General features: G+C 49.9%; 3 protein-coding genes across 3 annotated transcripts; 2 read left to right on the top strand and 1 right to left on the bottom strand.

Moving 5' to 3' along the window:
* Positions 1-1,247: 1,247 nt before the first annotated feature.
* Positions 1,248-5,535, top strand: LOC148832293 (ecto-ADP-ribosyltransferase 5-like). Its single transcript, XM_088919509.1, has 3 exons — positions 1,248-1,381; positions 3,899-3,987; positions 4,747-5,535. Exons 2-3 carry the CDS (start codon positions 3,922-3,924, stop codon positions 5,533-5,535), a joined length of 855 nt encoding a protein of 284 aa, XP_088775635.1. The 5' UTR covers positions 1,248-1,381; positions 3,899-3,921.
* Positions 5,536-10,680: 5,145 nt separating this feature from the next.
* On the bottom strand, positions 10,681-18,425 carry LOC148832294 (uncharacterized). Its single transcript, XM_088919518.1, has 3 exons — positions 18,309-18,425; positions 14,443-15,093; positions 10,681-13,074 (listed from the first exon to the last, which is right to left on the bottom strand). The coding sequence occupies exons 2-3, from the start codon at positions 15,000-15,002 to the stop codon at positions 11,358-11,360; spliced, it is 2,277 nt and encodes a 758-aa protein (XP_088775644.1). The 5' UTR covers positions 15,003-15,093; positions 18,309-18,425; the 3' UTR covers positions 10,681-11,357.
* Positions 18,426-20,784: 2,359 nt separating this feature from the next.
* On the top strand, positions 20,785-26,927 carry LOC148832295 (uncharacterized). The gene is made up of 6 exons (XM_088919520.1): positions 20,785-21,412; positions 22,035-22,355; positions 23,061-23,381; positions 23,820-23,930; positions 24,612-24,667; positions 24,789-26,927. Exons 1-6 carry the CDS (start codon positions 21,370-21,372, stop codon positions 24,834-24,836), a joined length of 900 nt encoding a protein of 299 aa, XP_088775646.1. The 5' UTR covers positions 20,785-21,369; the 3' UTR covers positions 24,837-26,927.
* Positions 26,928-27,476: the final 549 nt, after the last annotated feature.

Consider the following 27,476-nt stretch of genomic DNA (forward strand, 5'->3'; position numbering starts at 1 on the left):
GCTTTTAATGTCATTTCCGATATGACAGCTCTGTAGGCACCCCTGAGAGAACCCTTATCCTTTCACAACCACAATACACAGTCAGGGGGGTGAAAGGTCACAAACGACAGGAGGCTGTTCTGCCCGTCTGGTCCGGTGGATCATTAGTACTTAACTGATCCCAGGATCTCATCCAGCAGTTTCTTGAAAGAAGCCAGGGTATCGGCTTCAATATCATGGCTGGACAACTTGTACCTCCTGTCATGTATGGAGGATCAGGGATTCTTCAAGAAATAGCTTCTTATTTAACCAATGTATATAAAAAAATGACTAAAGAAACCCATTTAAAAAAAGGACGAAGCGAAATGTTTAAATATTCAAAATATTTTCAAATTTGAGCAATTAAAAAGTATATAGCTGCCTCCTATTATCAGTCATTACTGCACTTTCTCTTCATTTCCAGCTGCCTCATTGCTGATCCTGAATCACTTGGTTGGACTGACAACACCAGTGTCTTTCAGGAGTTTGCTGACTCCTGTCAGATGCCTGTGTGATCAGCCCTGATTGGAAGACTCGGCTGTTTAAACCTGCCTGGGTGCGACTGCAAAGCTGCACTTAATCTGCTGACTTGTCTGTGACCACGCCCCCCCCCTTCTGGGCCAGTTCTGGCTGATACTGCACCCATTTCAAGAGAGCCTGTGTCCCTGTGCTCTCAGGGCTTCCTGCCCAACAGTGTGAAAACATTCACATCGCCGAGTGTATGTTTGTTGATTCTTACGTGTTGATTCTATTAAGTTTCAGATTTTGATAAAGAATCTATGTTACTAAAGGCTGAGCCTTGGTATGGCGAGTTAATGCAGCTGCCACACAGTTCTAGGGTCCTGGGTTTAAGTCTGGGCTCAGGGATCTGTCTGAGTGGAGTCTGCGTGTTCTCCTAGTGTTTGAGGGTTTTCTTTAAAGACTCGCTGAATTGCTTCATTCTTCATGTCCCTTACTGTCCCGAGAGAGAGCAGCTCTCAGCATGTCCTGGGTCGATGTTCGAATGCAGCAGCAGACCGGGGGAGAGTCTCCTAACAAGTTCACACCTCTGCTAAGTAGCCACACTGTGACCTTCAGGGTAGAGGAGAAGACTGTGAAGTGTGAAAACCTCAAACAGAAATAGAAAACCCACAAGATTTTAAAGATCTCCTTATCTTCACGGATACACAGAATGTTTCTCTCACAACATCTCCTTATAAGGCAGGTGAGAAACACCAGACCAAGTCTGTCTGCGCTCAGAGGTTCTGGGGACCCTGCCTGTGAACAGAGGGCTCAAACAGCTCAAACAGCAGGGACAAAGTACAGCACGCCTATCTCCGCACTGAGAGGGACTGACCTGACTCCTGCTTTCGGACAGTAACAGGTAACAAGATTGATATCAAACTCACCCGACTCCTGCTCTCGGGAGTAAGAGGTAATGAGACTGAGATCAAACTCGCCCGACTCCTGCTCTCTGAGAGTAACAAGACTGAGATCAAACTCACCAACTCCTGCTCTCGGAGAGCAAGAGTAACGAGACTGAGATCAAACTCGCCCGACTCCTGCTCTCTGAGAGTAACAAGACTGAGATCAAACTCACCGACTCCTGCTCTCGGAGAGTAAGAGTAACGAGACTGAGATCAAACTCTCCTGACTCCTGCTCTCAGAGAGTAAGAGTAACGAGACTGAGATCAAACTCACCCGATTCTTGCTCTCCGAGAGTAAGAGTAACGAGACTGAGATCAAACTCACCCGATTCTTGCTCTCCGAGAGTAAGAGTAACGAGACTGAGATCAAACTCACCCGAGTCTTGCTCTCCGAGAGTAAGAGTAACGAGACTGAGATCAAACTCGCCCGACTCCTGCTCTCTGAGAATAACAAGACTGAGATCAAACTCACCGACTCCTGCTCTCGGAGAGTAAGAGTAACGAGACTGAGATCAAACTCGCCCGACTCCTGCTCTCAGAGTAAGAGTAACGAGACTGAGATCAAACTCACCGACTCCTGCTCTCGGAGAGTAAGAGTAACGAGACTGAGATCAAACTCACCCGACTCCTGCTCTCCGAGAGCAAGAGTAACGAGACTGAGATCAAATTCGCCCGACTCCTGCTCTCGGAGAGTAACAAGACTGAGATCAAACTCACCTGACTCCTGCTCTCCGAGAGTAAGAGTAATGAGATTGAGATCTAGCTTAATTCTGAGGTCTCTTTTTCTGATTTGGACCTTGATTGGACCAGACCTTGTCAGCAAATCAGTTCTGATACTGAGCAGCATTCTAGGGGTGTGTGGTTAAGGGACAGTAGCTCATGTTTGTTAACAGCTGCTAATGACAGGGTCCACAGGGGAGTGCAGGCATGCTCCAGTTCTCCAGGTTCATTCTACAAATGAGCCCTAAACCACAGTTAATGAAAACCTGCACAAAGGTCAAAATATGTATGATCCAGTAAAGAAAATACTACTTAAGAACTGTACTTTCAAACAAACACACAAATGAGCACATGAGCAGGCACAAACTTACATACATGTTCCTGGTATTCCAAACAAGCAGAAACTCTTTGTAGTGTATTTACTAATGAGTAGTTCAGGTGGGTAGCTGCATCAGCATGTGTAGCTGCAAAGGAACAAGTAATAGGTTTATTCCATGCTGAAAAAAAGAAGAAAGAAAACACGTTTTTCAGCTGTGGAGCCTTCTTTAGGTGTGAGGTGGGAACTTTGTGTTTTCTTTCTTCTTTTTTCAGCATGGAATAAACCTATTACTTATTCATTTACTAATGAGATCAGGTTGTTCTTGAAACAAGGCAGCATGTCATCTTCAATGACAAGGCAGGGTAGCTTGTTCCACTGTCAAGGCCTTAAATCAGATCATAACTCTCTCTGTTCAGTACTAAAGAGACTCAGTTCCTTCAGCCTGTCAGTGCGGGACACTCCCTTCAGACTAAGGAGACTCAGTTCCTTCAGCCTGTCAGCGTGGATCGTCTGACATCCAGTCAGTAGCATGACTGCAGACAGTGTGGCAGAGGTGGGCGTGTCCTGCAGTGGTGCCAGCTGTCCCTTGTCTTGGCCTGTGTGGAGAAGAAGGCTGTGATGTCAGTGGCACAGAAAGCAGCAGTGCCCAGGCCATGGCATGGCCGCCCACGGGCTTTTCAGGCTGACATCCTGGGATCAATTAAATACTTACTGGCATAAATACTTTAAAGCCTGATTTTCCTTTGTTGCCCTGAGTCTAGTCTTTGTAAGAGCTTGCTCTCTTATCAGCAAAAGCATAAATATACAGTATAAATATATAGTAGGAATGCAGGAATAATCTACTTGAAAACAAGCCACAGCCATCAAATTAGCTTTCAAGCACCCTAGTGGAGACTCTGGACACATATTCCTATCTGTACGTTTGTGGTGGCACTGTGGCCTATTTACACACCCAGAGCTGCCTGCCTGGCTCAGCCCACACCTGAGCCAGAGAGCAATCACACTTCCTCCTGACCCGACAGGAAACCAGCAGGGGGGGTTGTTCTTCAATCTCCAAGACAAGAAACAGTGGGGACTACAGGAAAGTGCAATAAAACTGCGAACAGGAGACACTCCTTTACACAAAGGGTGGTGGGAGTGTGAAACAAGCTGCCCAGCCATTTTGTTAAAGCTGACACACTGGCTTCTTTCAAGAAACAGCTGGACGAGATCCTGGGATCAATTTAATACTGACTACCCAACAGGCCAGATGTGCAATATGTACCCACACCCTCTGCCAACTCCGATTCTCAGTGGACCATCATTCCTCACACGCCCATGGGAAAACTGCCCGGGCAAATGTGGCATCTTCCTGCAGCAGGTCCTCGTGGGCACTGTGGCTCCTGTCTGTAACAGTTGCAGTATATTCAATTAACACTTCTTCACCCGTTTCCAGGTGACCCAGCTCAACAGAGCAACATGGAGATGAAGACCCTGATGATGATGGTGATGACTGGTCTCTTAGTGGCTGTGGAGTCCAGACAGGTACGTTTTATTCAGTTTCTAGTACGTGGATGACACTGTATCTGCTAAGACCTGGAGTGGATCAAAGTTCTATGCAGTCATTATAAAGCTTCAAATGGATCAGACCGCTGTGGAGTGGGAGTGTGTCTGAGAGCAGTGTAAATCCTGGAGCAGATCAGACTGCTGTGCAGTGGGAGTGTGTCTGATAGCAGTGTAAAGCCTGGAGCGGATCAGACTGCTGTGCAGTGGGAGTGTGTCTGAGAGCAGTGTAAGACCTGGAGCGGATCAGACTGCTGTGCAGTGGGAGTGTGTCTGAGAGCAGTGTAAATCCTGGAGCAGATCAGACTGCTGTGCAGTGGGAGTGTGTCTGATAGCAGTGTAAAGCCTGGAGCGGATCAGACTGCTGTGCAGTGGGAGTGTGTCTGATAGCAGTGTAAATCCTGGAGCGGATCAGACTGCTGTGCAGTGGGAGTGTGTCTGATAGCAGTCTAAATCCTGGAGCAGATCAGACTGCTGTGCAGTGGGAGTGTGTCTGATAGCAGTGTAAATCCTGGAGCGGATCAGACTGCTGTGCAGTGGGAGTGTGTCTGATAGCAGTCTAAATCCTGGAGCGGATCAGACTGCTGTGCAGTGGGAGTGTGTCTGAGAGCAGTGTAAAGCCTGGAGCGGATCAGACCGCTGTGCATTGGGAGTGTGTCTGAGAGCAGTGTAAAGCCTGGAGTGGATCAGACTGTCTTGAGAGCACTGCAAATCCTGGAATGAACTCGAATTCTTCTGCAGGTTCGGGTCCCAAGCCAGATCATAATGAGCATGTCCCCCGATTCCGTCGATGATGCCTACATGCAGTGTAACCATCAGATGGCAGAAGCAGTCAGCAGGACCCTCCTCACAAAGGAACTGGTGGAAAAGCTTAGCAAGGCTTGGAAACACGCTCAGAGGGAGTTTAAGAATAAGACTCTGGCTGGCCTCGCACCCGGGATGACCTACAACCACGCCATCGCCATCCACGTCTACACCCGCGAGAGGAATTTCTCCATCTACAAGGAATTCAACAGCGCAGTGCGCACCCAGGGCAGGAGCTACAGGGACTCCTTCCAGTACAAGGCCCTGCACTTCCTCCTGGCCGACTCCATCCGCCTGCTGCAGGAGCACTCCGGAAAACAGTGCCGCTGGACGTTCCGCGGGTCCGAGTCCAAGTTCTTCACCCCCAGCGACAGCCAGGTCCGGTTCGGCTCCTTCACCTCCACTTCTCTGGACCCCAAGGTAGCCAAGAGCTTCGGCACGAGGACCTGCTTCCAGATCCTGACGTGCCTGGGGGCGGAACTGGGGAACCTGTCCTTGCTCCCCAGGGAGCGGGAGGTGCTGGTGCCCCCCCAGGAGAAGTTCGAGGTGAGAGAGGGGCAGGCAGACTCCTCTCTGAGAGAGTGCAGAAAGGTCATCCTTCTGGAGAGCCGCGGCCTGCAGAGCAACCTGAACTGCCAGCTGTTCGAGGACAGGAACGCCGGCAGGAAAGGGCAAATACTTCAAAAGAAGCAGCCAACACCGGTATTGACTCAGAATGACTCGTGAATGGCTTGTGTCTCTTGAATACTGAATTAAAAGCAAGTACCGCGCAACTTTTCAATCTGGTGTTTTGTCACAGGCATTGAATGTTGAAGCAACATCCACACTTTAAGCACAAATACCAAACATGTGCAGGTACCGGGATTGAATCCTGAAAGCAATTACTCAGGATTGAGCACTGAACACCTTTACAAGGCCCTGTTGAACCGGCAGCACAGCTACAACAGCACAAATCAAAGTCAACCACATCACAGCACCAGCCAGACAACACTGCCTCACCCACTGGGATACAATCACACCAACACCACACACACTGGAACGCTACAGGTCCCTGATATGACACACTAGCTGACTATCTGAGCAAGGTAAGAAACAGCAAAGAGAAACAGATAATGATGAAGTTCAGGCTCAGTGACCACAGCCAGGACACAGACAGTCACTATAAAGCTTCAAATGGATCAGATGGCTGCCCAGAGAGGACAGACTCAGTGACCACAGCCTGGCCATAGAAACTGGACACAGACAGACCTGGCTGTCCAGAGAGGACAGGCTCAGTGACCACAGCCACCAAGGTGAAGGCAGCAACAGAGATGCATTTTCTACTGTACAGCGAGAAACTGTGGGTTGATAAAACATTCTTCCCTAAAATAATACATCTAATCCCAGAATTCCCACATCTAGCAGAGTCAGAACTATTTACAATCCTACTGGGGGAGGAAACTCAGGAATTAACCTGTCAAAGAACCTATCCATGTTCTAACCACTTAACGCAGTACAGGATCAGGGGGAGCTGGAGCCTATCCCAGCAAGCAGCGGGCACGAGGCAGTGTACACACGGTAAGACAGGGCATCGCAGACACAAACACACTCACACCAGGGCCACGTTTTCAGCCAGTATGTCTTTGAAGTGTGGGAGGAAACTGGAGCACTCAGAGGAAACCCACTTGAACATGGGGAGACAAACTCCACACAGATAGCAACCGAACCCAGGGCCCCAGCGCTTTGAGGTACCAAAGTTAATCCCTGAGCAACGTGCTGCCCGCTGTCAAATGTTTTATTTTTCGATTTGTTTTGTAATTATTTTGATGCTGTCTAACTTTGGAAACCTTGGAATTCATCGATCATTGCAGTACGGCTCTTGAAGCTCTCCTTTGAGAGAGGGAACAGGGAGAGGAGGTTCTGTGCAGTACCAGATGCCGCCACAGGGCGGCAGTGCTTCTCCGGTGCACAGACGCCTGATTCGCTTTTAATTAAAAAGAAAACTTTTTATTGAACCAGCACAAACATTGCTTGTAAGATGGCTAATGGACAGAGAGCCCGACTGACTTCACACTACTCACTCATGTCCCACTAAAACCTCCCGGATGGTTAACTAAGAGTTTCTTTGAAGAGAAACACCCTTTTTGCTCAGAGTCTTTAGAAACACGCCTTTTCTTCAGGGCCCCAGACTGTTCAGAAGTTAGAGGTATCTTTCCTTTCAGGGTCTTCAGAGCGATTTCCGCGATTGTCTGAACAAGGCTGTCGGAAGCCCCACGGAGAAGAGCTTTGTGCTGGCGGGGTGCAGCTCTTACTGGTAACTGTGAGACAGCCACGCGGGAAGACACGCTCACAGCCTGAGTGCGATTTCTCGACTGTGACCCACACTGCGCGTGTGAAATCATCGGCTTTCAGATTGTGTGAATACACAAGCCACTGGTACATCTGGGAGGAAAGACCTGTCTCGATCGGTGTGCTTATGTGTGCTTGCACTTGCACTCCATCCGCAAGTAACCGAGAGGCTGCTAGTAGCGTCTTCGAACGCTTCCAAAATAATGGGTTTACCGAGATACATCTGACAGGCCAACGCAGTAATCTGTAGTTCATATCTAGGGTTTTTAAACAGCACCATGTACTTTGTATTCAATGCGATGGTTGTGCTGTTCCGACCTCAACAAAACATTTTGCACGACACATCATGCTTCCTGTGGTGTACAAGTTTGGTAAAAGCAGGGGCGTGGCCAGGAATTGATTTTTGGGTGGGCCTGTGCAAAAGTGGGTGGCCCAGGCTCTAACTGACCGTCCTGCCAGCATATGGGCACCCCTCCAATTTACAATGCAATCCTCGAGCGGTATAATCAAACAGCAGAATTAGCGGAACCTCATATACACATACTGTCTCTCTCTCTCTCACTCACTCACAAACACACACAGGTTAAGCAACAATTACCGAGGCTGCCGAACGCTACTGTGCCACGGCGGACACACACACACAATCAGTGCCTGCCTCTGTTGTGAGGTTTTGACCTTCTAGACCAGAGGAGGGTCGGGGCTTGGAATTGAATATGGCGATAATCTCGTCACTGTCTAAGAATCGGCACATTCCCGTTCAAATGACGGCTAGTTTGCAAAGCTCTCATATAAGGAATCTAAAGAAAAGCTGCAAGAGCTCATTTTCACTTGTTGCTTATAACAGTTCTAAGTATTTCGTATGCCTGCTTTAAGATTGTTCAGTAGTTTTACGAGTTCCTCTGAAGTTATGCAAAACTTATGCGTTGCAAAACGCAAGATTCAAAATCCGTCCGAAATATTGTATTTAAAATACCATGCAGGGTTTACCTTGAGCTCCATGAAGTCAGCCCCACTACAGACAGCACAAACGATTAAACCCACCTCATCCGTTAGTGCTGCGTTTGGGCCGGTTTGTACTGTTTTCGATTCCGAGATATAGCGCCTTGTTTTTCCGGTGATCACGTGACCATGCACGGTGACTTTGACCTCCAGTGACCCCGTCTGCCGAGTTCAAGCGTCTGTTACCGGTGTGAGAGTAACAGTTGTGCAACTGTGTTCCTCTGCCCTCTGCCCTCTGCCCGGGTGGGGGGTGGCGGTGGATTTTGCATTTAATATCCGTGAGCAGGAAAATTAAATGTCACGAATATCACATACCCTAATCAGAAGAGTTGCGGGTGTAGTCTCAAAAAGTAAACACTAGCAAACAGTTGCATGTTCTTACCAAGGGGCTTTAACGAGCACGTCTTAATACTTCGTAGCGGTCTGCTTTTTAAAAAAATCTGAAGAAGTGAGCAGTTTCTCACGGTCTCCTTCTTAAATAAACACGCGCACTAAGGGACGTGTAAAGATTCGACCCGTCTGTCGAGCCACGTGTTCAAAAAGGCTTGAATCTGCAACTTCACGAACAACAAGACCACTGTTGCACTTTTTATGCAAAGCACATTCGTTAACGTGAAAAAGAACCAGTGTGTTTTTAAGGGGCACTACGTACAAGGTTGTCGCGGGTAGTAAATAACACATCCGAGAAGCAACACTGGAAAGCCCACCGTCTCACACCTGCGGACCGCGGCAATACTGGAAACATATTTTTTATTTTCACATAACAGAAGTGAACATATATCTGATTTCTTTAATAAACATTATCCGTGTGTTGTATCTACAGGGGTCTTATGCGCAAACATGAAGCGGTGAGCACACAGTGCTTTTATCTTTGTGTTTCCTTAAATATTAACGATTAAAATTATTCAAATACCATGTATTCATTATAGGAAGCAGCGGAGACATTTATATTGCAAATAAAAAATGTATTTATTCTGAAGAGTACGGGACATTGTGAATCAATAAAGACGTTAAAAAAATAAGCCGATGTAGTTATTTTGCAAATAAATAAAGCATTTTAAAAAAAGATTCTCATTGACAGTAAACTAGCCGATTCACCTGGCGCTGCTGGCTTGAACAGCTCTCAGACCCGTGATTGGCTAAACCCCCGAACAGTTCGGGTCGCGATTGGGTGAAGAGTGAGAAACGACACTCTGAGTGGGTAAAGCGCCACAGCGGAAGTTCTGTGTGTAGCGTGCGTGCTGTATGAACACGCTGGATATACAGTAACACATCCATTGGTTTCCAATTACTGATCAATCTAAGAGAAGTCGCACTGAGGTCAAAACTGAATAGCAGACAAAGAATGTCGTGGCATCCACAGCGCGTTCACGACTCCGATAGCATGTCACGATAGGAGTGCACGCATCACGGTCATGGCACCACTGTCGCGACATTAAGTCCATATATCGCGATATGACATACCCCGACAAAAAGCCCCCGCCGCCCATGTCGCGACATAGAGCCCGCATATCGCGATATGACATACCCAGCCAAAACTCCCCCCCCCCATGTCGCGACATGGAGTCCATATATCGCGATATGACCAAAACTGTCAAGCCCATGTCACGACATGAAGCCCATATATCGCGATATGATATACCCCAGACGAAATCCCCCATCCTCATGTGGCGTAATGGAGTCCATATGCTGTGATAGAACATACCCTTACAGGATATGCTGACCCCATGTCGGGACACAAAGTCCATATATTGCAACACGTACTATCTGGTTATATCATGTCCTGATATGAGACCTTTGTCGTCAGGGTGGCATGGAAGCATGGCACCAGTCGTGATATACACTGCCGCGATATACATGGAGTTCCTATCAGGACATGCTGTGGGGGTCTTGTCGCGATGGTATCCCACAGTTAGGTGTTTGGCAACAAAGAAAAGGAAAACGTACCTTAGAAAATAAAAACCATAGATCTTACAATCTCGGTGATTTTACATAGATTACAACCACTGGTTTATGTCATAGATGGTTAACTTGTTGGCATGCGTCATGTCTTAGTGTTATTCACATCTAAGGAGGCTCATATGTTTATGGATATTGATTGTCTTTAAAATGTTAAGGGTACGAGCTCAACTGTAACAGAGCGCTTGAACTCGGCAGACGGGGTCACTGGAGCTCAAAGTCACCGTGCAGTGTCACTTGATCGCCGGAAAAACAAGGCGCTATATCTCGGGAACTAAAGCAGCACAAACGCTACTTTCAACAGCACAAACCGCACAAACGTAGCACTAACGAATGAGGTTTCTCAGAGCCGTGAAATGGTCTCAATCCAGAAGAGGCTCGCTAGGCGGGCAGTAGAGCCCCTGCACGCCGCAGATCCGATCGTGTTTTACTGCTAGTAAAGCTCATAGCGCCCTCTGCTGGGCACCACGACTGCAAAGCCTTTAAATCCGGCTGTGCAACCGGCAGTTCTCACTGCGACTCCACCGTAGACCCCTAACAGCCATCACACCGCCAAGTGAGACAATCCAGGACATTTCGTTTTCATCAGCATAGCTTTTATTTATTAACGAGAAGACAAAGATGCAGCAATATCGCGACAGAAGGATGCATGCAGAGAAACACCCGCAAGGGGCGATATTCACCAAACACTTTACATCCGCCTCAGTTTGCACTTCGATTTGGTCAGGAGGAAATCGCACAGGGTCTCATCTGCGTCTGAGGCTCTCCTGCACAGCCTGGGATGTAGAGAACACGGTACACAGAGAAACGACACTCACAAACACTGAATACACGTATATCCGCAGGTTCAAGGTTTTTGTGTTAGCGTGTAATCACACTGTGGAAAAAGGGAATTATTACTGGAATGTGGGAACTCAACTACGAAATTTGGTATCAGTCAAAAACCTGTCTGTTGAAGTACAACAAGAAATGACTTTGTAAAAACAGCAGTAACAGGTTTTTCTCCTACTGAGGTCTTAAAGAGAAGACGTGATCGGTTTTCAAGAACAGAACGAAAACCGCCTGAGCCTGAAGCAGACGCACCTCTGTCCCGTGCTGTGTGGTGTAATCGTGAGGCTGCAGTGTGTGAAAGGGTCTGGCTGTGCTGTCGGACAGACCCAGCACCGCGGTGCCGTGTGCACTGAGCTCAGGACTGCCTCCTGTCCCTCCGCTGAAGAGTCTCCCGACCCAACCACCAAGCCCCCGGCGGGCGGGGGCGCCCCCTAGTGTTGGTTCGGCGACAGGGCCTGCCTCAGCACCTTGCCCAGCTTCCCCTCGCCCCTCACCAGGTAGATGAGGGGGTTGGAGGCGGCGCTGAAGACGGCGCACAGGATCGCCAGCGGGGGCGCCCAGTACGGCACGGGGCAGGAGGGGCACAGCAGCATGACGGCGTTCAGCAGGTTGAAGGGCAGGCGCGACAGGAAGTACAGGCCGAAGAGCAGCGCCGTCAGCCTGGCCACGCGCCTCTGCCGGAGGTAGAACAGGGAATTGTGGGAGGGCGCGCGGGGGGCGGAGGAGGCGGGGGGCGAGAGGAGGGCACGGCCGCGGCAGTGCGCCCGGATGGCCCGGAAGGCCAGGCAGTAGAGGAGGCAGGTCACGCCCAGGGGCAGAGTCACCCCGCACAGGAAGACGACGTAGGTGAGGTAGGTGAGGGACAAGACGTTCTGGTAGATGCAGGGGACCCGGCAGGAGCTGGGGCTGCCAGCGCACTCCAAGGTGGGTATTTTCAGGGCACGTGGCAGCGGGAAATATGGCTTCAGGCGGTGCGGCGAGGTCAGAGGTCGCCCGGGGTCCTTCTCCATCTGCTGCCCACTTGAGAGTGACTCTCCGGGGGTTGTGGGCGTGCTGTCGGAGGCAGGGGTCTCGGTAGTGAGGGCGAGTCCGTTGCGGTTGCCCTTGGGGATCCTGTGACTCTCCTGGCGGAGGTCTGACACGGGGGGGAGGACACCGAGTCCGGCTGGTTTGATACCACCTTGACTGCTTCCAGGCCCAATGGCTGCTGCAGACTGTGTGGTCTTGGCCCCATTGACCGTCCCAGGGTTCTGGACTTGCCTTGACGTGACCCTGCGCCCCGAAAGAAAGCTATACCTGGCTGAGGGCGTGTCAGTGAGAAGAGAGAAGGTTTCGACATCTCTGTCGCTGACTGGCTGCGGGGAGTGTTGGTGGGGCAGGGCTGGCTTCCTGTACACCCTCCTGGAACTGTGGTCAGTCACTGGTGCATTCCAGGTGGATACGAAAGGCTTAGTCTGAGGATGGATGTTAACAGGCCTAGGACAGCAAACTCTATCGCTGTGTGAGGAGGCAGGAGGCTGCTGTGGAAGTCCAGGTGTGTGACCAGGGGATGCTCTCTTACTGGAATTCACAGCAGAGTTAGGCCATTGGTGAACAGATGGAGAGATGGGAGTGGTCAAACTGGGAACAGTGAATGCTAACAGATCCTTCATGTAGGGGACTCTGGGGTTGTTCGGTGATGCAGAGTAGGTGTGTGCTGGCACACTGTGGAAAGCATGTTCTTTCAGTGCATCTTCCGAGACGTAAGGTGTTGCGCTGAAGGGAATCTGTCTGCCTGCAGGGTTCTGATTGGCTGCAGCAGTGGTGGTGTAAGTGAGCCCAGGACTGTGATTGGCTGTAGTGGCGGGAACATAGCTGAGTGTGGGGCTGTGATTGGCTGGGTGAGTGAGTGAGCTCAGGTTGACTCCAGGGCTGTGATTGGCTGTAGTGGCGGAAATATGACTGGGTGCGGGGCTGTGATTGGCTGGGTGAGTGAGGGAGCTCAGGTTGACTCCAGGGCTGTGATTGGCTGCTGCGCTGTACGAGGCGGCCTGCAGGTTGGGGTAGTTGTTGTAGCCCAGGTAAGGCAGGCAGCTGATGGCAACGCCAGCCACCCAGCACAGAGACAGAGGGAACAGGGAGGAGCTCCACGCTTGTCTACCCCGACTGCTGCAGAGGGGAGAGAGGAGGGTTAGTGCCAACACCGCCTGGCTGAAGACACTGCAGTGTACCACACACAGACACAAATCTGCAGTTTATTATACAGACAGATCTGTTTAAATTGCACATTACACCTCTCACATGAATGTAACAATAAAATAAATAGTTATGAAAGTTCTTTAAAATGTATTGATGTACTGATGGAGTATCTGTAGGATCTATTATCTATATCCATTGTGTAGGTTCAGCTAACTTGGTTTGTCACCAGTGTGTGTCTGAGGACAACGTCAGGCTTGGTCAGATTCTTACAGGCCGTTTTGTGAAAGACACCAGGACACCAGCTTCAACAACTGGGCTGGCTTGCATGATCCAGACCCTCGCAACCCTAAATGAAGTTTTTTTTTGTATTTGATACAACTGTACATCTCCACACCCAGACAGACAGAGGGCCAGACCGCCGGACAGACAGGTCCGCCCTCTGAGAGTGAGAATGAGGGGCGCCCGCTCTCTCGGCTCGGTCCAGCGCAGCACAGGCAGAGAAATACCAGCCGGAGCCAGAATGTCTCTCGTTACCGGACAAATATTTCAAAAGCAAAATGAGGCAGATGTACAAACATGTTCCACTGTGTACTGTTAATCAGCATATTGATTAACTGATGAGTATACTGCCTCGACTAGCTGTGTTGGTAGAGCGTTAGACTCAATCTCAGGGTAGTGGGTTCGTGATCTACGTCGGGGGCAAGGTTCTCTAATAACCCACAGTGGGCTGCAGCAGAGTGGGAGGGTGGTGTTGGCGGCGGAGGATCACGTTTCTGTCACAACGGCAACGACACTCGCACTATCTGCACAGAAGAAAGGCCTGGCAGTCTACTTCTGTATCGTGCCATGAAAAGTCTATGGATAGTGACGGGGGATAGTGACCATAGGGTCACCATGAGTCGACACCGACTGGACGGCACTCATCCCATCCACATACCCATACTGATATATATATATATTGATCAATATAGTGATTAAAGAGAATGATCAAAAGCAAGTCACACTAATCCTTATATACTGTACGCAGCTGGGTATATCAGCGACAATATCAGAGCCCTGAACTCTCATCTCCACCGTGAATAACACCATGCATGAACACTGCAACCCCCACCAGAGGACACAACTGGGAACTACTGGAACAGGAGGCACTTCTTTGCACAAAGGGTGATGGAAGCAGGGAGCAAGCTGTCCAGCCACGTTGTTAAAGCCGATACCCTGGTTTCTTCCAAGAAACAGCTGGATGAGCTCCTGGGATCAATTAGCTTTGAACTGGAGGAGCTCCTCTCATTTGCCTCCCATCTCATGTTCAGCGCTCCTGCCCCCCCCCACCGCGCTCACCTGTGCGGCTGCGTGATCAGCTTCCAGCGGTAGTACGCCATGAGCACGTGGTGAAAGGAGGACACCATGGCCCAGCCCAGGACGGTGCAGCTCAGCAGCAGGCAGGGGTAGAAGGGGAATGGGACCCCCAGGTCGGACAGCAGCACAGTGGGCGCCGCGGTCATGCACAGGGCGGTGTCTGCCACCCCCATGGAGACCAGCGCCCGAGCGGTGGGCCCGGACACCCGGCCCCCAGGGGGCCTGAGGCCGGCCCTGCTGCTCCGCAGGTTGCAGAGGATCAGGATGTTGAAGATGCCCAGCAGGAAGAGCAGGGACAGGGACAGGGGGAGAGTGAGCCCCACGAACAGGTGGGACACCTGGTAGGAATAGGGCACAGAGGAGGGCCCGCCCCCCGTCCTTCCTCTCTCCCTGTCCCCCTGTCCCCAGAGCCAGTGCAGGCTCCAGAGCGCCCCCCGGTGGTCACTCACTGATTCAGTCCCGGTCCCCACAAGGACAGAGGTGTTTCTAAGCACCTGCAGCCAGTCCATCTCAGAACCCAGCTTGCTGAGAAAAGAGGACATCTTCCTTTCACAGTGTCTCTCAGTCCGCCTGTCTCTTCATCTTTCCCAGGACGTTGTGCTGATGCTCGTTTTCTCGTTCTTCTAGTTCAGCCTGTAAACAACAGTTACCATCATCATCACCTATATCACATCATCATCACCAACATCACCATCATCATCACCACTATCATGCTCAACAATATAACCATCATCATCACCAACAACATCACCAATATCACCATCATATCATCATCATCAATATCAATCACATCATTATCATCATCACCAATATCACCATTATCATCACCTCTATCATCATCACCAATTTCACCATCATCATCACTACCATCATCACCAATATCACCATCTTATCATCATCATCAATATCAATCACATCATTATCATCATCACCAATATCACCATTATCATCACCACTATCATCATCACCAATATCACCATCATCATATCATCATCATCAATATCAATCACATCATTGATATTCTGCTTCCCTGAACCCTTTTACTCATTTCAGACAAGATACGGTTAAAGTAGGCCTTTCCCTCTCATTAGCGTGCACTGCCTTAATACACATCTGCAGTACACACTTTTTACATCGTCTACCATTTTATTTTGGTCCCAGTACTACACTTATTTAAATTTCCACCACATATTTATTGTTCCTGTTGTCTACATTGTGTGGTGTTGCCTGTTGTACTGTATATGTTCTGAAAGATCAGCGCGATTAAGAATTCCAATGTACGTGTACATATGGCAATAAACGCCTCTACTCTCTACTCTACTCTAATTTGCTCATTAAATTCTTTGCTCAGAACTTCAAAAAACCCATCTTCACAGTTTCACCAGTTCAAAGACACCCCTTTCTCCCAGAGAGGGACTGACCTCCCCTCCTCCTAACATTAACAGGAGAGGTGTACCCCAGAGTGTACCCTAATCTGCTTTGCCCACGGGCCCAGGGAGTGTCTGCAGACCTGAAGAGCTGGGAAAAGCTTCTTATCTGGTCTCATTAAGCCAATAAGGAGCTGATCTAGTGCAGCTGGTGAAGAAAAGGTACCCAGTGTCACCCAGGTGAAGGCTGATGTATACTACATATTTATATGGAGCAAACATATTTATTATATCCATAAGTATTTGGAATATTTACTGAAAAGACAGTAGCTATTGTAGCAGCGAGGCTTATTAATAAGAAAGAATTAAGTGTTTCTGAGCTTTCCCAAATTAGGCCTCATCTCTCTGTTCATCTCTGTGGTGCAGCCACAGAGAAACTATTCATGCAGACTGATTTAAGGTTTCTTTTGATAAGGTTTCCTAGGACAGCTCCCAAAGGGGGATGCACTTAGCTAAGCCTGGCTATCATGATCAATGGTCATCCATTGGTGCCTATCTGTCTAGGGAGTGCCAGATGGACATCTGGACTGCATTCCTAAGTGTCAGGAGTAAGTGACTCATATCTCACCTTGATCAACCAATCAGGGACTGGTAGGGCTGAGTAACCCACGTGGGACTCTGATGCCCATGGAACTTTCAGCCAATCAACGAGCTGAAGTTCCTCCAGGTAAAAACAGGCAACACAGAGAGCCTGGGAGATTCAGTAAGATTCAGTGGACTTCTGTGGACTTTTCTAAAGGGAATTCAAAGGAGAATTCCAGGGCAGGACAGCCCAGGAGCAGAAGGCTCCCAAGGGCAGGACATTCTCGCAGCGTGCCTCCTGACCATCCTGAGACTCAGCCCGGACAACCACAGAACGGCCAGTGTGTCCGAGTGCCAGAACTTTCCTTTGTTCTAAGAGTCTAGAGCGGAGGTTGCCAGAGAGTAACCAGAGGATCCACCCGAGGTTAGCATCAGCAGCAAGCCTCGTGAACAGGTCGGAACTGTGGACAGCTGAATCACTATTCAGAACTAGCGCTTCATCAGGAACGAACCGGTCCTCTTCCTGACCTGCTGGGACTCACAGTCATCTTTTGACTTGTGCACAAACTTTGCTAGTTAAAGCCAACACTAACTAGCCGGTCAGTGAGCGTCAGCAGCGCACCGTCGCAAGCCGCACAGCACAGCCTGGCACGGAGCCAGAGAGCGCGGATTGGACAGCAACAAGCCTGCAGCTGATTGTTTGTGCCTGCAGGAGATATGAATCCCCAGAGATTGGATGAGTATTCAACTTCAATGCATTACTGCTCGAGAATTCAATTGTTATCCCAACCAGTTGATATCAATTTAATTCCTAAGAGTTATGTACTTGTTTTGAGTATCCAATGTAGAAGTTATAACCAAGTTCATTTACGAAATGGTCTAAATGAATGATATACTGAACGTATGTCCTCTTGATATGTGTAACACTTCATAACTGACTGAATATATATCTTTTGTATTCTGATAACCCTCTCGATAAGATCAGTTAGTTTTATATGCATATTTTATGTATTAATAAATGTATCCTCGTGTATTAGTACCTGTGTGTGTGCGTTGTTTGAGTTATGTCGCATGGTTGGATTCTAAAGCCATCAAAAGAATCAACTTTGTGATTTACTGCTACAATTAATAATTGTCTCAGTAAATGCCCAAACCCCTACAGAACTGGTGCCTTCAGAGAGCCAATACATTTACATTTTGGCTATGGCAACGTTACACTATGTTACCCGGCAACTCACAGCTGGCAGCCCCCTGAAGCTCAGCAGGTGTGAGCCTGGTCAGTACCTGGATGGGAGACCTCCTGGGCAGCACTACTGTAAGGTTGCTGCTGGAAGAGGTGTCAGAAAGGTCAGCAGGGGGCGCTCACCCTGTTGTCCATGTGGGTCCTGATGCCCCAGTACAGTGATGGGGACACTATACTGTAAAAACGTCCTGTCCTTCAGATGAGACATAAAACCGAGGTCCTGACTCTGTGTGGTCATAAAAAATCCCAGGGTGTTTCTTGAAAAGAGTAGGGGTGTTACCCCAGTGTCCTGGTCAAATTTCCCCCTGGCCTCCTGATAATCATGGCCTCCTGATAATCCCCATCTCTGAAGTGGCTTCATCACTCTGTTCTCCTCCCCACTGAGAGCCGGTGTGTGGTGAGAGTACTGGTGCACTATGGCTGCTGTCACATCATCCAGGTGGGGCTGCACACTGGTGGTGGTGGAGGGGATCCCCATTACCTGTAAAGCAATGTGACTGGAGTGTCCAAAAGTGTAATAAATAATATGTAGCGATATACTATTATTATTGTTGTGGAAACAGTAGTCCCACAGCGCGGAGCGGAGCGCAGCTAGAGAGCTTTTTCCTTGCCAGATTGACAGGAATCTGTCTGAAGCCGGTGAACAGAAGCCTTACCTTCTCACGCGGTTTTCGCTGTTCCAAGGAAGGGAGGGTGAAGAGCGCGGAAGGTCCTGAATTCCTGGTGGCTTAAAAAATAACAATTTGAGCTGAAGCCGGGAGCTGCTGATCTCCGGAGCGGCGCTGCGGTCCGGGCGGGTCTCTCGGTAAACAGCCGCTAAGTCAACAGCAGGCGAAGGTTCAGCTGGCTCTCTGGCTCTATTGACTCTGCGGCTACCCAGACAACGCTAGCTAGCGTTACTAAACTCCCGTCCTCACCTCACAGGCACGGCAGTCGTCAAGCCCGGAGACCACGAAACGCCCTCGGAGCTCCGGGTGTCCGCGCACCTTCACTGGCCCGGGCCGAGCCTCACCGGGAACGGCGATATTTTCTTCCCGTTACCGCATACAGTCTTTTCTGTCTTTCTGACCGTTATGAACCGTTATGAACACGATTTCACTCGGAGAGGCGGCTCCGTGAATGCGTCGCCTATGGAGTTAACTCGCGGTCGCGGCTCCCTGGACGGGCTGCGGTCCCGTCTCTCCTCCGTGTGAGAAGAAAACTCTGTGACGACTCCCCTGCGACAAGCCCACCTTACCCTGCGTTACTTACAAGGCAGAACCGAAATCACTGCCTGACTGACACTGATTGACACTGCGAAACCTGCGAACTCGGTTCGTAATGAATTGTGAAGCAGGCGTGAAACAGGGGTTCATTCCATAGATATCTTCTCACGGTCTGCTCTGCTGAAACACGTTATTGCACTTTCTAACCACGCAGGGTTAAGCTGTAGAATCCCCAACGTCTGCTCGAGCAGTTGCAATTCATATATCTCCATCCGTTTTCTGACCCCTTCTTCCAATTCGGGATCAAGGGGGAGCCGGCGCCTATCCCAGCAAGCAACGGGCCCCAGACATTGCTGGACAATGATGGCTACTGTTGAACAAACCCAGCATTAGGAACATGAACCACTGTGAACGAAGCCCACATTATGAATTGTGGGTGGCAGGGTGACACAGTGGTAAGCGGTTTGTTATTAATTCTGGCCTTGGGGGTGCTGTCTGTGTGGAGTTTGCATGTTCTTCCCATGTTCGTGTGGATTCATTCCAGGTGTTCCAGTTTCCTCCCAAAGTCCAAAGACATTCCTGGAAGCTGAATTGGCTTCTGGGAAAACTGGCCCTGGTGTGAGTGTGTACGTGTTGACCTTTGCAGTGAGTCAGGTCTGCAGTGTCGCACGGTATCTCTGCCTGTTCGAGATAATGGCTCTCGCCTCAGCTGCTCAGAAGAAAAGACTTGTTTCACGGCCACTGAGCCCCAGCCAGCTCGGCCTGCGGCCAGGTTGCTAGGACACCTCCGAGCAGAGCGGGCAGGCTTCTGTGAGACCAGGTGTGTGTGACTCTTGTACTGGATGTCAGCAAGTGAGAGTTAAAGTAGAAATACAGCATCCAGCTAGACTGACCACACCTTCATCACTGCACAGACCCCCATGCCACACTGACCACACCTTCATCACTGCACTGACCCCCAGGCCAGAGTGACCACACCTTCATCACTGCACGGACCCCCAGGCCAGAGTGACCACACCTTCATCACTGCACTGACCCCCAGGCCACACTGACCACACCTTCATCACTGCACGGACCCCCAGGCCAGAGTGACCACACCTTCATCACTGCACTGACCCCCATGCCACACTGACCACACCTTCATCACTGCACTGACCCCCAGGCCACACTGACCACACCTTCATCACTGCACGGACCCCCAGGCCAGAGTGACCACAGCTTCATCACTGCACTGACCCCCAGGCCAGAGTGACCACACCTTCATCACTGCACTGACCCCCAGGCCAGAGTGACCACACCTTCATCACTGCACGGACCCCCAGGCCAGACTGACCACAGCTTCATCACTGCACTGACCCCCAGGCCAGAGTGACCACAGCTTCATCACTGCACTGGCCCCCAGGCCAGAGTGACCACACCTTCATCACTGCACTGACCCCAGGCCAGAGTGACCACAGCATCATCACTGCACTGACCCCCAGGCCAGAGTGACCACACCTTCATCACTGCACGGACCCCCAGGCCAGAGTGACCACAGCATCATCACTGCACGGACCCCCAGGCCAGAGTGACCACACCTTCATCACTGCACTGACCCCCAGGCCAGAGTGACCACAGCATCATCACTGCACTGACCCCCAGGCCAGAGTGACCACAGCTTCATCACTGCACTGACCCCCAGGCCAGAGTGACCACACCTTCATCACTGCACTGACCCCCAGGCCAGAGTGACCACAGCATCATCACTGCACGGACCCCCAGGCCAGAGTGACCACAGCATCAGGCCCAGGCCCAGTACCAGGAGAAATCTGACAGTCTTCCTCTGCCTCGGCCTGTCTGAGACGGTTAAAAGAGCGCTCTGCCCCTCCTCCTCTCTGCTGAAGCGCGGTGGAAAGTCTGAGCCCCTCTGCTTTCAGCTGTCCTCTCCGGAAACCGTGCGAGAGCGGAAGAAGAGGCAGCAGGTGTCTCAGACACAGATCAGCTCAGCTCAGCACCTGCTCCCTGTCAGCGTGAGAGACACGAGCTCCAGGGGACAGGGGCTCGTACCAGCACACGGGCTCCGACACACGAGAACACTGAGGGACACACGAGGACACCGGGACACTAAGGGGCCCACGAGGACACTGAGACACTGAGGGACACACGAGGACACTGAGGGAGAGGACAAAGGCACTCAGAGAGAGACAGGAAAAGGACAAGGACACTGAGCCACTCAGAGAGAGACAGGAGACTGGGACACCGAGACACTGAGGGAGAGGACAAGGGCACTCAGAGAGAGACAGGAAGAGGACAAGGACACTGAGCCACTCAGAGAGAGACAGGAGACTGGGACACTGAGACACAGGGGAGAGGACAAGGGCACTCAGAGAGAGACAGGAAGAGGACAAGGACACTGAGCCACTCAGAGAGAGACAGGAGACTGGGACACTGAGACACAGGGGAGAGGACAAGGCACTCAGAGAGAGACTCCTGCAGCTGGACTGTGATCAGGAGATCTAGTCTGAGGGTCGCCATGTTCCGGCTGGCTGTTTTTATTCTGGCTTCCGTTCTGAAAGGTACGAGCCTGTGGCCTGAGGGGTTCCGCGCGTAACGGTGCTGTCTGTGGAAATGTGAGATTAATTATTCGCTTTCACCCCTCTGAGCCGCACTCTTTCTGTCGTTATCTCTACCAGTTCATATGTCTTCACACGATTAATATGCTGTACTTCCGCTGTTTGTCCAGTTCCTGTCCGCTATCTTTTCTGTGAGGTCCTGTTGTTCTCGGGTTCGTTTTCAGTCTTTATACTCTGTATTTCAGTCTTAATCTTTATATTCGCTATTCCCGCGTCGTTCTTAAGCGTCGTGAAACTGTTGTTATTTTTACACCTATTAAAGCCCTGTGTGCTCGGGGGAAAAAAAAGAAGAAACTTTCTTCCTCATATTCTCTAAAAAATCGCTTTAAAGGGGTTTTGGCCTCAGACCCGACCCGGTAGGGACAAAGTAGAGACGAGATAATCTACAGATTATAATAATACGATTATAATAATCTACAGAGTATCTCCGGCGTTAAAAAAATAGTATTTTTTAGGTAGGTCAGTATTTTGTTCTGTAGTAGTATACATTCTCGAAGCTTGTGTTCTGAAGGGTTGTGGTCCAGAGAAACGATTATTATTATTATTATTATTATATTGTTCCCAGCCTGCTCCGCGGGCACGCTGTCCCAGGAGCCGCGGTCCATCTCGGTGTGGGCGGGAGACCCCGTGACCCTGCACTGCAGCCTGTCCGGGTTCAGCGGCGCGCACGGCGGCTGTCTGAGGGTGAGCTGGTTCCGGGCGGCGCTCGACGGGCCGGCGGGGCCGCTCACCCCGCTCGGCGCGCCCCCGGGACGCGCGGCCGAGGAGGAGCGGTGCTCCCTGACCCTGTCTCGCGCCGCGCCGGGGGACACGGCCACGTACGTCTGCGCCTACGCGGGGAGGTCCGCGATCTACGTGGGCAGAGGATCGACTGTGCTGGTGTGGGGTAACTATCGAGTCATGGTAGTAATACACAGCGCGATGACACCCTGCCAGCCGACAAGGAGAGGAGGTTGAGCTAAACTCCGCTCCGCACTCCTCATCCTGGAGCCACAGTTCTCCGGGATGGAAACACAGGGATCGATGGTGCAGCCAGTTTCGAAATAGACCACAGGGCCTGTACTGACAAGACACACTAGCTGTATATCTGAGCAGGGTAAGAGACAGCAAAGAGAAACAGACCATGATGAACTACAGGCTCAGTGACCACAGCCTGGACACAGACACTGGACACAGACAGACCTGGCTGTCCAGAGAGGACAGGCTCAGTGACACAGCCTGGACACAGACACTGGACACAGACAGACCTGGCTGTCCAGAGAGGACAGGCTCAGTGACACAGCCTGGACACAGAAACTGGACACAGGCAGACCTGGCTGTCCAGAGAGGACAGGCTCAGTTACCACAAGCTGGACATAGAAACTGGAAACAGGCAGACCTGACTGTCCAGATAGGACAGGCTGTGCTCCCACTGTCAGCGGGGAGAAATAGAGACAGAGGTGCACTTCCTGCTGCACTGTGACAGATACTCTGGGATTAGAGAAGCATGATGGGCCTGTATTGTATTGTAAATGTCTGTCGATGTTGTGCTGAGTGTACCCGCTGTGTGTGGCTCATCAGGCAAGCCAGTAAACTAGACTTCCCCCTGCAGACCGGCCTCGCTCCTGTCCCGCACTGACGCTGCTGCTGCCAGCAGAGGGCGCTGTGGGGCCGGAGGACAGCCGCACTGTGGCTTGCATGCTGTACGGCGTGCTGCCCGAGCACCGAGCGCGCCTCCGCTGGGATCTCGCCGGAGCAGAGCTGACGGGACTGGCGGACTGGGGCTCGGTGACGGCCGGCGGACAGCGTACTCCCTTCGTGCGGACATGGGTCAGAGTCCCGGCGTGGCTGTGGGAGCGTGGGGGAGACGTCACTTGTGTCACGGAGATCGAGGCTGGGGGCAGAATCACCCGGAGCGCCAGGGTGGGGGCAGGTGAGAGTTTAGGGGGACTGGGGCTGGGGGAGGGGGGACGAGATCTGTTTGGATTGTTTCCTCTCTCAGCACCCAGACCAAACTGTGCCAGCTGGTTGGGTTGTTACTATCTAATCAGTCCAACATCTCATCCAGAGGTGTCCTGAAAGACACCAGGCTAACGGCTTTAACAACAGGGCTGGGCAGCTTGTTCCACACTCCCACCACCCTCTGTGTAAAGAAATGCCTCCTGTCCTGGCTGGAGGATCTCACCCAGCTGTGTCCTGAAAAATACCAGACTATCAGCTTGAAGAACATGGCTGGGCAGCTTGTTCCACACTCCCACCACCCTCTGTGTAAAGAAGTGCCCCCGCCCCGTCCTGACTGTGTCCTGAAGGCTCTTGGAGCTAGGAGACTGAAAAGCAGGTTCGGAAGAATCATTAGTTCCTGTGTCAGCAGGCCAGCCTGAGAAGTGCCCTGCGCTGGTGGTGGGACTGAGCGGAGTCTCTGTGCTCCTCCTCGCTGTGGCGGCTCTGAGGTTCCAGTTTTGGAGGAGAGCTGGCAGAGCAGGTAATGTTCTTGTTTTACTTGAGTCCTTTTTTCATGAGTCAGTCTGTCCCATCATACCTCTCGCAAGGCTGGAAACGCACTGCGGTGCCAGTCAGTGACTTTGCACTGCTCACCCTGACTGTGTGTTTCCACTTCACACCCCACACAGCAGCCCCACTGCACACAGATCAGGGCAGCAGAGAGGAACTGCTGCACCAGGGGAGTTGTGGGTGATCTGGGGTTCTGGACTTCACCCAGTGAAGTGACACACAGCAGCCCCACTGCACACAGATCAGGGCAGCAGAGAGGGACTACTGCACCAGGGGGATTGTGGGTGATCTTTAGTGAGGCCAGACAGTACTGCCCAGAGTGGAGCTTAGGCAGGACACCAGCGTTAACAACCCTTTAATGACCAAATTGCCGGGACGTGACATTAACAGCTCTAAACATCAGATACATGGCACCTCCTACAGCACAGTGTCCCCAAGACATGGTATTAGGCACTTTGGAAATTATGCAATCCACAGGGAAGAGCGCCGCCTACTGGTCTACTAACACCACTTCCAGCAGCAACTGGATTTCCTGGATCCTGATCTAACAGACCAGCTAACCTGCTGGGAGTAACTCACGGTCGAGTGCCGTATCCACTGTGTCCCGCTGGTCTGGTCCTGATCTGAGTCTGAGATCTGTTTCCTCTCACAGGACAGCGGGCTGCAGACACCCCAAGAGTCTCTTTCATGGTGTCATCTGATGCCACTGTGAGTATCTCTCAGTCTCTGACAGCAAGGTTTTATGACTGAAGCCTTTGAGCAGATAATCGATCTGTCCCAGAGCTTTGTTATAAAACAGGAGTCACACATCTTCTTTTTGTTTCCACAGGAGAATGAACTTCATTACTCTACTGTGACATTTCAGGAAAGGAAATGAAATCACTGTAGAAAGGCTGAGACAACCAGACACAACCAGACACCCAGAGCTGCCAGTCTAATGCTTAATTCAGAGAACTGCCTTCATAATACTCAGACATGCGCTCCTACGATATGTTATCACTTCCTTTTCAGTGTCTTCTGTCCTATTTTTAGGGCCTAGAGTTTTGGACTAGTTTTCTACCTGTATTTCACTCCTCAAGCTCGAAGAGGTTGCTATATGTTCATCTAAAGTTACTTTTTAAACAATTGTCCCATCTGAGCACCTTAACCATCTAATTTGGTGAGGTGTTTGGGTATTGACGTTTAACCGTGCATCCATTTAATTCAATAATATCACAGAAAATTATACTATATATCAAAGTGTTTATCACATAGCAGTGCGTCAACAGAATAGTTGTGCCTTTTCTGAATAGACAGAAAAGACTGAAATCAGAAACCAGTGCAATGACATCATTACATTGGAGCCGTCTTCAGAAAAAACAGCATAAAGTGTAAAAATTATGAAAAGGCAGTTAGTAAAGACCACTTAAATGTCACAGTTCAGTGCAAAAAAGTAGCCAAATTTGAATTTTGCAGCTAAATATAATCTTTTTCAGCTGGTTTAACAATTCTTCTTTTATAGATTGAAGCTGCAGTATGAAAACCTGTCCATTTGAAGGAATAATTCTGTCAGTACTCATGGAGCTGGGAAAACCTGACCTATATTGTTTAACTGTGTAAGTTTTACCCTGATTCCCAATAGAAGGTAGTACTGTATGTGCTTCCTGCTTTCTGGGTACAGGAAAACTAGCTGATATTGGTCAGGTTGACTCAGAGACGCTGCGCTGCCTTATGTGAACTACATCTCCCATCAACCCACTGGGTGACTTCCTGGAGAGCTTCTATGTACCAATTCGCTAGGCCGCCTGTCAGTTGTGACGTCATGCAGGTCCCGCCCAGGCAGTGGCCTGGCTCAACAGCTGGGCGCTGACAATAAACCTACATGGGATCTCTTATTTAAAAAGGTTTATTTCTGAAAAAAGAGAAAATGCTCGGGAGGGTATCCAGACGTTTCCTCAGGATGGCACAGGACTCCAGAACTAACTCCCAGCCTCCTCCTGACTCCTGTGTCGCCAGCGTGTCAGCCGGCTGCATTAGCACATCCAGACACACACTAGGGTGCGGCTGCTGGATAAATGGGAGAGCTGGTTGACTGAAGAGTGTTCTTGCTTTAAATTGATTGAATTGAAGCAAACAGCCAGTGTTTCAGCAACCTCGCTGAAGATTTTAACATCAAAATCTGTTTCTCGCGCTGTTCGTGCCGGTGCCTTTGATGGTTTTAATTGCTCGGTTTTATTGCATGTTTCTGACGTTTTGTTTCTCTAACTACTGTATTAGACCACCGAGACTCTTACCACGTGTCACATTTAGAAAGAGCTGAGTCTCCGAACTCCATACATCCTTCAGCAATGGTTCAGCTGCTTTAAAACTGCATTGCCACAAAGCATTGCTAAGGAAACAAAAAGTATCTGAATGCTCTGGGTAGAGTACAGCTTTGCTGTTAGATTGCATCTTTCAGAAATGAGTTCTTTTTTGCACAGTTGCAACAAGCTTGTCTTTTTTTCAGGAGATTCTTCAATTATATTTCACTTGCAAGGGCTACTATGTGGCTGTTTCTTGTTCAAAATGCTGTAGTTGGTAACAGGCCTTGCACAATGGGACTGTAAGCTGTGATCGTGTAATTTGCACTGTGTGAGTCATGTTTCTTAAACCCACTTCAAAAGTGTTTAGACTTTCCAAGATGCCATGTGCCACCAAGGTTGTGATACAGAAACTACAAAGAACCTATCTCAGTGTGAGCTTTGTGGTTTAAAAGGTAATACTATTGTCTGTATCAAGAGGGATCTGGTGATAGACTGTAGGCTTTGTAAAATAATGCTAATAATGATATATGTCACAATAATTTACATTTGTCTGTGTCCAGCAGTGAAGGTGGATATAGTTAGACTTTTTCACACAGTGAAGTATTTCAAACAGCCTTTTTAAAATGTATTTGCACATCTCTTTAAATTGTATCAATAAATATAATAGTTTTGATTTATTACAGTTCGTGTGTTTATTGCCTAGTTCCTGAGTATATAACGCCTACAGAGACACCTAGAGGATTATTTTGGAACTGTAGGTTAGGAGCACAGAAAATCACGTGGTTAAGAACTTCATGCCTTAACTGTACTCTTGTATGTTTTTATTACTCTGTGGTCTATTTTCTCTCACTGTGTCTCCTGTCCTGTTGCGTGTGGTTTTTACTGAGGGATTCTCTGTCCTCTCCTCTCTCTCACTGTGTCTCCTGCTCTGTTGTGTGTGTTTATTACTGAGGGATTCTGTCACCTCCTCTCTCTCACTGTGTCTCCTGTCCTGCTGTGTGTGTTTATTACTGAGGGATTCTCTGTCCTCTCCTCTCTCTCACTGTGTCTCCTGTCCTGCTGTGTGTATTACTGAGGGATTTTCTGTCCTCTCCTCTCTCTCACTGTGTCTCCTGTCCTGCTGTGTTTATGACTGAGAGATTCTCTTCCTCACTGTTCTGTATCATTAAAATATCAATTTAATTTAGATTTCAGTTAACAGAGTGGTCCACATCTTGTAATATAACTGGCCATGA

This window comes from Atractosteus spatula, chromosome 6 (genome assembly GCF_055471065.1).
Source record: "Atractosteus spatula isolate fAtrSpa1 chromosome 6, fAtrSpa1.hap1, whole genome shotgun sequence".
Taxonomy (NCBI): domain Eukaryota; kingdom Metazoa; phylum Chordata; class Actinopteri; order Semionotiformes; family Lepisosteidae; genus Atractosteus; species Atractosteus spatula.